General features: G+C 52.6%; 1 protein-coding gene across 1 annotated transcript; it reads right to left on the bottom strand.

Moving 5' to 3' along the window:
• Positions 1 to 7,344: 7,344 nt before the first annotated feature.
• Positions 7,345 to 10,351, bottom strand: FEM1A (fem-1 homolog A). Its single transcript, XM_063147042.1, has one exon. The coding sequence runs from the start codon at positions 10,112 to 10,114 to the stop codon at positions 8,171 to 8,173; it is 1,944 nt and encodes a 647-aa protein (XP_063003112.1). The 5' UTR covers positions 10,115 to 10,351; the 3' UTR covers positions 7,345 to 8,170.
• Positions 10,352 to 12,248: the final 1,897 nt, after the last annotated feature.

The raw sequence follows: 12,248 nt of genomic DNA, 5'->3' as shown, positions 1-12,248 counted from the left end.
AGCTGGGAGAGAGGAAACCAAAATGATCAACAGGTTTGGGGATCAACTTCGGTATGGGGAAAGGGAAGGGGATTTGGGATTTGTTTTTGTTGTTTTTTTAGAGTAGGGGAAAAGATGTAAAACGCTGGATATTGTTGAGAAGATATCGTCTCTCTTTGGTTTTCCATCCCTGATCAAGCCAAATACATTTAAAAGTTGACCCCGCACGCTTTTAACTTTTTAAGGCGGGAGGTGAAGATTTAAATCCCCAATTAGTCATCATTCAGAATAAAAAGGGTTGCGTTATGTCAAGGGGGCAGGACGACTCCATCTTGTTCCACCAACGTCAACCAACAAGAGTCCAGGGACTTAGAAGGTCTGATCTTTGAATACGGAGGTAACCGGAACATGCATCTCTTAAGAATTTACTGTGATACGATCCGTTAAACGTTGTACTTGAATGTGAACATGTGTGCCGCGATCACTGTGTAAGTTTGCCACACTCTTTGGGGGGGGGGAAGCAATAAAAAGCTGCTCTGATAAAGGATATTGTTCCTCCTATTGCACAGGTCTTGTTCTGGGGAGGCCTAAAAGATCTGGCACCAGTAGGTGGCCTGAAAAAGGTACGAGTGCCCAATGGTCTAAGGACGGCGACATCGATCCAATGGCCCTTAGGCAAATCTATGGTGTGACCAGACTTAGAATAGTGTGCAGTTCTGGTCATCGCACCTAAAAAAAAGATGTTGTAGAGCTGGAGAAAGTTTACAAAAGGGCAAGTAAAATGATCTAGGGGCTGGAGCATCTCCCTTACGAGGGAGGGTGACAACAGTTGGGATTGTTCAGCTTGGAAAAACGGAGGCTGACGGGGAGACAGGACAGAGGTATACAAAACTATGCGTCGTATGGCGAATGCGGAGAGGGAGGCATTTTTCTCTCTGTCGCATAATGCTAGAACCCAACGAGGTCCTTAGCCCATGAAACTGATGGGTGGGAGATTTTGGACAGGTAAAAGGAAGGCCTTCTTCACACAGCACAGAGTTAATCACTTCCACAAGTTATGGCCGTAAATGAATTTGCTTGGAAGAGATTGGATAAACTGGAAGAAACCCTTCCAGACCTCCATCGTCAGAGTTAGGAGACACAGCACCTTAATTAGACATTTCTCAGCAGAGATGCTTAATTGAGCGTTTAAAGTGTGTGTGTGTGTTGGATGGTTTTAAAAGTGGACTGGAAAATTCCTGGAGGGGAAGGCTATCAAGGGCTACTAGCCCTGATGGCTGTGTGCTACTTCCAGGGTCAGAGGAAGTAAGCCTGTGTGCACCAGTTGCTGGGGAACATGGGTGGGAGGGTGCTGTTGCACCGTGTCCTGCTTTATGGGTCCCTGGTCGACAGCCGGTTGGCCACTGTGAGAACAGAGTGCTGGACTAGATGGACCCTTGGTCTGATCCAGCATCAGGGCTCTTCATTTGTTCTTAATTAATTAATTAATTACATTTTTATACTGCCCAATAGCCGAAGCTCTCTGGGCGGTTCACGTCTTCAATAAAAGGCTCGTTCTAGAAGCTCCCTTTCGGTACTGAATTCTTGCATTCGGCGTGTGCTCAGAGGCACCGTGCTCCTTTAATTCAAAGTGTTTGTCTCTGCCCCTTAAACGGGGTTCAGGGTTCTCTCAGCCCAGGTGCTGAATACCATTTTGGAGAAGCACCCTGGCGCCTCCAGGGTGGGCTAGGAAAATGTCCCCTGTTAGAAACCCTGCAACCAGGCTGCCACTTAGCACAGGCAATATTGGACCGGGTGGAAGACACTTCAAACATGCTGCTGCACGGACGCTTAGGCCCACCAGGGCTAAGAGGGCCCTGGAAGGACGTGCTGTAGCAATTATGTCTTTCTTTCATTGAATCCGCTGATAGGATGAGTGCCATATCTGAAAGACATCTCAAAGTCTATCGTAGTACAAGATTCAAGGTGCCATCCTATGCATGTTTAGAATCATAGAATAGCAGAGTTGGAAGGGGCCTACAAGGCCATCTAGTCCAACCCTCTGCTCAATGCAGGAATCCACCCTAAAGCATCCCTGACAGATGGTTGTCCAGCTGCCTCTTGAAGGCCTCTAGTGTGGGAGAGCCCACCGCCTCCCTAGGTCACTGGTTCCCTTGTCGTACTGCTCTAACAGTCAGGAAGTTTTTCCTGATGTCCAGCTGGAATCCGGCTTCCTTTAACTTGAGCCCGTTATTCCGTGTCCTGCACTCTGGGAGGATCGAGAAGAGATCCTGGCCCTCCTCTGTGTGACAACTTTTCAAGTATTTGAAGAGTGCTATCATGTCTCCCCTCCATCTTCTCTTCTCTAGGCTAAACATGCCCCATTCTTTCAGCCTCTCTTCATAGGGCTTTGTTTCCAGACCCCTGATCATCCTTGGTTGCCTTCCTCTGACCACACAAAGTCGTCTACATATAGAGGTCATAGCTGGCTGGTGCATGCTGGGAGTTGTAGGACCTTTTCCGGTCTAAACAAACCTAGGATGGCGCTTTAAATGGACGCTTGTTCTGATTCTGCAAGGCGCTTCTGTCTGTCTGTCTGTATCCTGCTTTTCCACGGATACGAAGATCTGGAGAAATGCGTATTCCACCCACCACCACCCCCATGCAAAGGAATCTCCATTCCCATAAAGCCACCTTCCTCAACCTGCCCTCCCCCCAGCATCTCAGACTGCAATTCCCATCATTCCCAGTCGGCATTGTAGCCCAACACAACTGCAGGTCAGCAGGGGCAAAATCCACCGTAAGTCCTGCTTGGAGTAAACCCATTAAAACGAATGGGACGTAAGTGAGCCATGAAATAAATTCCTTTTATTTCTACTCTTAAGTAGGGTTTACGTTGCGTTTTGCCCCAGTTTGGGGAAGGCAAACGCCTCCCCCCCCCAATCCCACATGCAATAAAAAGACACTGAGGAGGATTTGTGTTTTTAGCAGCAAGACTTTCTTTTTCCCCTCCTTGTTCTTTCCCCCTTTTCTTTTTGAAGTCTCCATTTATTTCTTCCAAGTCAGGAGTGTCAGCTCACAAATTTTTACACATTCCGCTTCTGCAAGGTCACGTTTCCGCCCAACCTTCGCTGAATTACGCCCTTTCCCTTCGCAGCGGAAACGAAAGCAGCACACGCAGACACGCAACGAAACCCGCCACCTGAAACCGGGGCTTTATCAATCGGACTCTCAAACGGTTGTTTGCTTTTAACGCTGCAAAAAACTAAAACAGCAATGGCATTCCTCAAAGACCGCCCAGGGGAAATATATATATATATATATATTGTGGAGGCTTACGGTTCAGTACAGCTCTTGGCTGATGCGTTCCCCAACCTGGTGCCTTCCAGAACTTGTTGGAGAACCACTCCCAGAATTCCTGACCATTGGCATGCTGGCTGGGCCTGATGGGAGTGGAAGTCCGAAAGATTTGAAAGGCACATTCAGGGAAGCCCGGCTGTGCGGAGAAGCGCACGGCGCACTGCCCAAGGGCTTTCAAAACTCTCTGCGTATTCCGCCCCCTTCTCCTCCGGCGCTAACCTTCTCCGCTCACGTACCGAAGTCCTTTGCGGCCGCATCCAACTGGAGCCAAACTGGATTTGCGCTTTCGGCGGCCAACGCAGAGGTAGCGGGGATGCCCTTCACCTTGCCTGCCTACTCGCGCCGTGCGTTCACCTGAGCTCCTAAATGACAAAGAACGAAGATGGATTCAGATGACTCCTACCTACCCTGGAGTCCTCCCCCAGTGTACGCTGAGTTGCGTGGTAAACGCACTTGGTGGATCACATGGAACTGGGGTTAACCTCTAAACCCCACCTAAGGCGCCAACGAGCCAAACAGCATTTGCCAAATCAGTCTTGGGTGACGGAAGGATCTGTTACTGACGGTGAAACGCCGCTGGTGTCTTTCCTTGCCTTGGCTCACTCCCTTCCTAGCAAATACCAGCCACCTCCTAGAGCTGAGAGGGCTCAAAGACCATGTAACCAGGGTGACCCTATGGAAAGGAGGACAGGGCTCCTGTATCTTTAACAGCTGTATTGAAAAGGGATTTTCAGCAGGTGTCCTTTGTACGCATGCAGGACCTGGCGAAATTCCTTCTTCATCACCAGTTGAGTCTCCCGCACTAGAGTAATTCAAGAGGCAGCTGGACAACCCTCTGTTAGGGATGCTTTAGGGTGGATTCCTGCATTGAGCAGGGGGTTGGACTAGATGGCCTTATAGGCCCCTTCCAACTCTGCTATTCTATGATTCTATGATTCTATGTTTAGCCTGGAGAAGAGAAGATGGAGGGGAGACATGAGAGCACTCTTCAAATACTTAAAAGGTTGTCACACAGAGGAGGACCAGGATCTCTTCTCGATCCTCCCAGAGTGCAGGACACGGAATAACGGGCTCAAGTAAAAGGAAGCCAGATTCCGGCTGGACATCAGGAAAAACTTCCTGACTGTTAGAGCAGTACGACAATGGAACCAGTGACCTAGGGAGGTGGTGGGCTCTCCCACACTAGAGGCCTTCAAGAGGCAGCTGGACAACCATCTGTCAGGGATGCTTTAGGGTGGAGTCCTGCATTGAGCAGGGGGTTGGACTCGATGGCCTTGTAGGCCCCTTCCGACTCTGCTATTCTATGACTCTATGAAGCTGCAGGAGCTCTGCAATCTTGACCAGATACAAAAGAGGGCAAGGGCTCCTGAAGCTTTAACTATTGAGATGAAGAGGGGATTTCACCAGGTGCTGCATGCACACAAAGGACACCTGCTGAAATCCCCCTTTCAATACAACTGTTAAAGATACAGGAGCCCTGTCCTCCTTTCCACAGGGTCACCCTAGTATAACAAGCGGCAAAAGAACACCGGTGAGGTTAGGAGCCAGGAGATGTTGTGACCGCTGGTAACTGCCCTCCAAAACACTGCAGGCCGTGGTTCCGCTCATGCGCGCCTCTCTGCAACTGTGCCCGTGGTTTGCTGGAGCATGGCGGTGTATGCTCTGGAACAGGGGGTTCCTCCTTCAAGAGAACCTCACCGAAGTGAAGACCAAAGTCATTCCACGGCCAACTTCACTAGTCCTCCACCCACAATCTAAAACTTCACCACCACCCTTTCCCTTTTAAGATACAGCCTAAATTCCAAACATAACAACACGTCACGCCTGGCTCTTTCTTCTTCACAGATCTGAGAACGGGACTCTAAAAGGAATCAATTCGGCTGAGGAATATGTCAAGCCTGCCGGCTGCAGACGCTTCTTCTTGGGGTGAGACTGTGTGTGTGTGTGCATGTAGGGGGTGCCCTTGATTTGGTTTGGAGCCCACAGGGGCAGAGGCCGCACACCCAAGGCGGCACACACTTTTGGAGACGGCTTCTTCTGTTTCCCGGGGGGTCTTAAAATCAGCATTCCCAACTTCGTTCAGTAACTTCACTAGCGCCATGTGCAGCCATGGCTGTATTTGGCAGAAAAAAAGAAGAAAAAAGGGGGGGGCGGGAATATTTGTTTAAAATGACCAGATTAGCGCTAAATGAGTTTGCTTGTTTTAGAGCTCTATTTGATGCTTTCGTGGAGTGCTAAAAGGGTCAAAGGTAGCTTCAAAACTAGCACAATTTGACCAGTTTAGTGCCCTGTAGTGCTAAAATGGCTGTTTGAAAAATAATAATAATTTTTCCAGCACCCCAGACGGCAGCCTGCAAGGGGTGGTCCATGGGGTGAAAATGGCCCCCAGAATGCCCCCCACCCCATGGTTGCCCATCCCTGACTACAGGAAGTGGCTGCACAGAAGGAGCTGACCCAGGCATTAGCCGCTCTAGAAGACACAAACACCCACAAGAAATGACCTGAATCTCCCAAAATATTTCTGCTAAAAGGATGGAGCTACTTTAGGGTGACCCTATGAAAAGGAGGACAGGGCTCCTGTATCTTTAACAGTTGTATAGAAAAGGGAATTTCAGCAGGTATCGTTTATATGCATGAAGCACCTGGTGAAATCCCCTCTTCATCACAACAGTTACAGCTGCAGGAGCCCTGCCCTCTTTTGTATCTGCTCACTCTAGTATAGCTCCTGCAGCTTTCCTTCTTCATCACAACAGTTACAGCTGCAGGAGCCCTGCCCTCTTTTGTATCTGCTCACTCTAGTATAGCTCCTGCAGCTTTCCTTCTTCATCACAACAGTTACAGCTGCAGGAGCCCTGCCCTCTTTTGTATCTGCTCACTCTAGTATAGCTCCTGCAGCTTTCCTTCTTCATCACAACAGTTACAGCTGCAGGAGCCCTGCCCTCTTTTGTATCTGCTCACTCTAGTATAGCTCCTGCAGCTTTCCTTCTTCATCACAACAGTTACAGCTGCAGGAGCCCTGCCCTCTTTTGTATCTGCTCACTCTAGTATAGCTCCTGCAGCTTTCCTTCTTCATCACAACAGTTACAGCTGCAGGAGCCCTGCCCTCTTTTGTATCTGCTCACTCTAGTATAGCTCCTGCAGCTTTCCTTCTTCATCACAACAGTTACAGCTGCAGGAGCCCTGCCCTCTTTTGTATCTGCTCACTCTAGTATAGCTCCTGCAGCTTTCCTTCTTCATCACAACAGTTACAGCTGTAGGAGCCCTGCCCTCTTTTGTATCTGCTCACTCTAGTATAGCTCCTGCAGCTTTCCTTCTTCATCACAACAGTTACAGCTGCAGGAGCCCTGCCCTCTTTTGTATCTGCTCAGTCTAGTATAGCTCCTGCAGCTTTCCTTCTTCATCACAACAGTTACAGCTGCAGGAGCCCTGCCCTCTTTTGTATCTGCTTACTCTAGTATAGCTCCTGCAGCTTTCCTTCTTCATCACAACAGTTACAGCTGCAGGAGCCCTGCCCTCTTTTGTATCTGCTCACTCTAGTATAGCTCCTGCAGCTTTCCTTCTTCATCACAACAGTTACAGCTGCAGGAGCCCTGCCCTCTTTTGTATCTGCTCCCTCTAGTATAGCTCCTGCAACTTTCCTTCTTCATCACAACAGTTAAAGCTGTAGGAGCCCTGCCCTGTTTTGTATCTGGTCAAGAGGGCTACTGCAGCTTTAACTGTTGTGATGAAGAGGGAATTTCACCAGGTGTTGCGTGCATACAAATGACACCTGTTGAAATTCCCTTTTCTGCGCAACTGTTAAAGACACAGGAGCCCGGTTCTCCTTTCCGTAGGGTCACCTTAGGCTACGACGTATAGGATCATCTTTCACTCATTTTAAAGGAGTCCCGTTCTTGTCTGCAAACGTAATCAAAAATGCTGCCCTATCTCTCTTTTCTGGAGGCCAGGAAATAAGAGATTGGGATGACCTGACTTCAGGGCCGTACATGCTGGACTGGAAAGAAAACAAGCAAACATCCACCAATCTTTAAAACAGGCGGCAAAATCTTCGCAGGCGATATGTGGCCGTTCAAAACAAGAAACCAAACTCGGGAACACAATCAAACCGCACTCGGCTTGGTCAACCGTGCAAGCAGCAACTAAATCGCTTTCCGTTGAGCAGCGGGCAACCCGTCCTCTCTGGCTGATTACGGAGCTGAGCCCCCCCCACCCCCCGCAAAAAAAGAGGAAAGAGCAACTTTTAAGACTGTCCGCGGGGGGGGGGGGGGTTGCCTCCTTAAATCCTCACTTCTGCTCCTAGGTTTTCAAGGAGAAGTGGAGAGGGAAAGGAAAGGGTGCAAAACGTTGCAGCTCCAACCGGCTAAATTTCAGGAAGCGGAGCCAAGAATTCGCGCGTGTTCTTTCGAGGGTGTGGGGTCCCAGGCTGCCTGCCCCCTGGGCTCTCAGTGCTGGTTGGCAGAGGACTCTGCCACCTACGAGGTCAGGCTAGGCTGGGATTGGGGAGGGGGGGTTCTTCTGGGAAACGCTAAAGAGTGACTAAATGTAGCTGCTTGGCGTGCCAGGTCAGGGGTGTGTGGAAAGAAAGGGGGACTCAGGGCAAACATCTGCCAAAATGACGGGGCCTTGGCAACTGGCCGTCGATGCCGGGTGTTGGTGCCAGTCCTGGGTGGAGCAAAGAACAGCCAGGAACTTTTGTAAACGGGGGCGGCTAAAGGGAGAGAGGCTGCATCACCCGACCCAGCGCAAATGCAAGCTTTTAAAATGCAGATTGCAAGAAGACCGTGAGTCCCAGTCCAACCCCCCCCCTCCTCGTTCCCTTATTGAGATCCGGGAAAGGCTGCCGTGGCTCCTTCTAGTGGAGTTCAATGAAGGCTTCCAGCTCTTCCGGGATGAACCCCTTGTAGGGTATCTTGTGTTTATCCAGCGCTCGGGCCGCAAGGCACTGTAAGGTGATGTAATTGAAGGGCTGCATCATGGCCTTGGTGAGCAGCTTCTCGTCCAAGAGCTCGTAGGCGGTCTGCTTGAAGGCGTTGGTGGCGTCCATGTGGGCCCCGGCCTCCATGAGGGCGCTCATGATGAGCGGGCAGTTGTTCCGGGCGGCCACGTGCAGCGGCGTGTTGTTGTCGTAGTCGCGGCTGTCGGGGTCCGCGCCGCACTCCAAAAGGAGGTTGACCACGTGGAGGGAGGGGAACTTGCCCACCGGGTAGCGGCCCACGGCGGTGGTGTCTTTGTCCACCGCCATGTGCAACGGGGTGAAGCCGTTCCGGCCCCGGGGCCTGCACTTCAGCAAGCGGTAGATGGTCTGACGCTTCTGGTGCTCTTGTTCCGGGGCGCACTCCACTTTCTCCAGGAGGAAGACCAAGTGGAGGATGATGGCCAACGCCTTGGTGAACTGGGCGGAGTCGGCCACAGGGTCCTTCCGGTGCAGCAGGGCCCGCTCCACCTCGCGGACGCCTTTGCTCAGCACCCCCATGAGGTCGCAGAAGCCCAGCTGGGTGGCGAGGGTGCCCTTGGAGCGGTCCTGCAGCACGTACGAGAAGAGCTCGGCGAAGGACAGGAAGCTGCTCGCCGTCATGGGGCTCAGCGGCTCCAAGTTGCCCTGCTGCATCTCCAGCGCGTATTTCCACAGGTTGATGCAGCGCTCGAAGTTGCCCGAATCGGCGTAGACGGCCCCCCGGTAGCGGATGTAATACGAGGTGTCCGGATGGGACGGGCCGAGGACACGCTCCCGGATCAGCAGCGCTTGCATCCGCATCTCATCCGGGTCGGTCACCAAGGAGTCCAGCTCTTCCATGGTGCTCACCTCCCGGGAGTAGTCGTAAGCCAGCACCAACTGCCGAGGCTCGGGCTTGGAGAGGTATCGCCCGTCCTGGTGGCGTAGGCCCATCGCCCGCCTCCAGTGCTTGAGGGCCCCGAGGAGGTCGCGCCTCTTGTCCACGAAGGTGGCGCCCAAGAGCTCCAACGCTTCCACCGCCGCCTCCCGGGTGCAGTAAACCTGGGCCCGGCCGCCTTCGTCTTCCTCGCACCCCGCCTCGCCGGCTTCCTGCCTCGCCTCGGGCTGCTCCCCCAGCGCCCCCTCTATGAGGTATTCCACGATCGCGGTGTGGCCGGTCACGCTGGCGGCCAGCAGCGGGGTCATGCCGTAGCCGTCCTTCTCCATGCGCGCCTTGGAGCCCAGCAGCAGCCGCAAGATCTCCAGGCTGCCCGACTCGGCGCAGTCGTGCAAAGCGGTGTTGCCCTTGACGCTGCGGCGGTTCACGTCCGCCCCTCTCTCCAGGAGGTAGCGGGCGATCTCCGAGTGCCCTTTGTAGCAGGAAATCATCAGGCAGGTGTGGCCGTGGCGGTTGGCCACCTCCAGGTCGGCGCCCCGCTCCCCGACCAGGTAGCGCACGATCTCCAGGTGCCCGTCGAAGCACGCCGCCCGCAGCGGGGTGGAGTTGGTGAGCGTGGTCTGGTTCACGTAGGCCCCCCGCTCCAGCAGGCTGCGGACCACGTCCAAGTGGCCGGCGGCCGAGGCGGCCCACAGGGGCGGTGCGCCCTCGATGGTCTCCCCGTCGAAGTTGACCGAGCCGCCCGCGTCCACCCGGGCGCCGCAGTGGTCCAGCAGGTACTCCACCACCTCTCGGTGGCCGTGGCGGGCGGCGATGAGCAGCGGGGTGCCCCCGGCCCCTTCCCCGCCGCCGGGCCCCGCCGTCAGCTCCTCGAGTTCCTCGCGGCTCCGGCTGCCCAGCAACTTTTGCAGGAGCTTCAGCTTCCCTTCGCGGGCGGCGTTGTACACTGCCAGGCGGAGGTCCATGGTGGGGGCGCTGGGCACGGGGGCCACCCTGTCCCCATGGGCCAGCAGGGCTGCTCTTGGGCTAGCCCCTGTCCCAAGCCCCCAAATAGCTTTGGGGGCTCAGGCAAAGGCGGCTGCTGTGTGCCTGTGTCTCTCTATCAAGGCCTAGCAGGGGCCTTGTGGCCTGGTAGCCTAGCAACGCAGCCTCCTCCTTCCTGCCTGGCAGCTGCACCAGCAACCTTCAGCCTATTGCTCCCCACGACGCCATCTTAGGCGCAATCGGGCGAAAACAAAATGGCTGCCCCGGCGCTTTCTAGCTCTTCAGTGGGGCACGCTGGGAGTCGTAGTTTCTTTCCGTCCACCCGGCCCGTCGGTTTCAAGGCGGAGTTGGCCATCGGGGACTACGTTTCCCAGAAGCGGCAGGGGCAGCGGCGGTTCGGAAAGGGAGGTTGGGAGCGGGGCGCGCAATGGCGGCTGGGGAATGCGGTTCGGTAGCGGCGCTGCGAGCAGATTGGCTGCGGAACGCTCGCGGGAAGAGGCTGCGTTGGTTGGAAGGGAGGGGGACGGAGAGCAAAGGTTCCTGGGAAAGGAAGAGAGAGAGAGAGAGAGAGCTAGCGAACCTGGAGGCTTCTGGGAAATGTAGTTTAGCTTTACAGTATAACTAATTACCTTCTCCAACGTGGCGCCCTCCGGAGGTGTTAGACTACAAACTCCCATCACCCCCAGCCAGCTGGCTGGGGGTGATGGGAGTTGTGGTTCAACACGTTGGAGCAGGCGGATGAAAAATAAAACAAAGATTGGAGCCATAAAAGGCAAGAAATGAGAGAGCTTCGGCTATTGGGCAGTATAAAAATGTAATAAATAAATAAATAAATAAGAAATGCAAGTTTACTCAGAAGTAAGTCCTATTGAGTTCAATGGGGCTTACTCCCAAGTAAATTGGTATATAAGATTACAACCTTTTTTTTCTTTTCTTTTTTTTTTAAAAAAAAGCCATATAAAGTCACACAACCATCATTCCATTTTGTGGGTTTTAAACATTCCATTATCAAACCATTTAATTCTGCAACATTGTATTGTATTCTACAATACGGAAAGACCGTATTCTCCCTTAGGAGCCTGCCCTTGCTTTGAGATCTTCTGGAGAGGCCCTTCTTTCAGTCCCACCATCTTCACAGGCGCGCCTGGTGGGAACATGGGACAGGGTCTTCTCGGTGGCTGCTCCAGTGCTCTGGAACTCTCTTCCCGGGGAAGCTAGACTGGCTCCCTCCTTGGTGGGCTTTCGGAAGCAGGCTAAAACTTCTTTCTTTGGTGATTAATCTGGGCCTCCGTCTGCGCTAAGGACTTTTAAAATTATGTGTTTTAAGTGTATATGTTTTAGATTTCAGGCCATTCTTTCCCCTTTTTCCTACTCCCTACAAGAAAAAACAAAATGGTCAGGCAAGGGGGAACAAGCTATTTAGCCCCACTCCAAAATGTAGTGAACCTTTGTTGTTTATTCTTCGTGACTTCATGGACCAGCCCACGCCAGAGCTTTCTGTCGGCCGTCGCCACCCCCAGCTTCCCCAAGGTCAAGTCTGTCACCTCCAGAATATCCTCCATCCATCTTGCCCTCTTCCTTTTGCCTTCCACTTTCCCCAGCATCAGCATCTTCTCCAGGGTATCCTGTCTTCTCATTATGTGGCCAAAGTACTTCCGTTTTGCCTTTAATACCCTTCCCTCAAGTGAGCAGTCTGGCTTGATTTCCTAGAGTATGGACTGGTGTGATCTTCTTGCAGTCCAAGGCACTCTCAGCATTTTCCTCCAACACCCCAGTTCAAAAGCATCTCTCTTCCTTCGCTCAGCCTTCCTTATGGTCCAGCTCTCGCAGCCGTAGGTTACTACGGGGAATACCATTGCTTTAACGATGCGGACCTTTGCTGTCAGTGTGGTGTCTCTGCTCTTAACTATTTTATCAAGATTTGTCATTGCTCTCCTCCCAAGAAGTCAACGTCTTCTGTTTTCCTGGCTGCAGTCAGCGTCTGCAGTGATCTTTGCGCCCAGAAATACAAAGTCTGTCACTGCCTCCACGTTTTCTCCCTCTATTTGCCAGTTATCAATCAAGCTGGTTGCCATAATCTTGGGACTGCAATTCCCATCAGCCCTTGAGCTAACA

This window comes from Elgaria multicarinata, chromosome 23, assembly GCF_023053635.1.
Source record: "Elgaria multicarinata webbii isolate HBS135686 ecotype San Diego chromosome 23, rElgMul1.1.pri, whole genome shotgun sequence".
Taxonomy (NCBI): Eukaryota; Metazoa; Chordata; class Lepidosauria; order Squamata; family Anguidae; genus Elgaria; species Elgaria multicarinata.
Note: the sequence above shows the minus strand (reverse complement) of the source record. Positions and strands in the feature narration are given on the sequence as shown.

Bases quoted from the DNA above. Each gene is read 5' to 3' on its own strand.
- FEM1A (XM_063147042.1), bottom strand. From the start codon at position 10,114: ATGGACCTCCGCCTGGCAGTGTACAACGCCGCCCGCGAAGGGAAGCTG.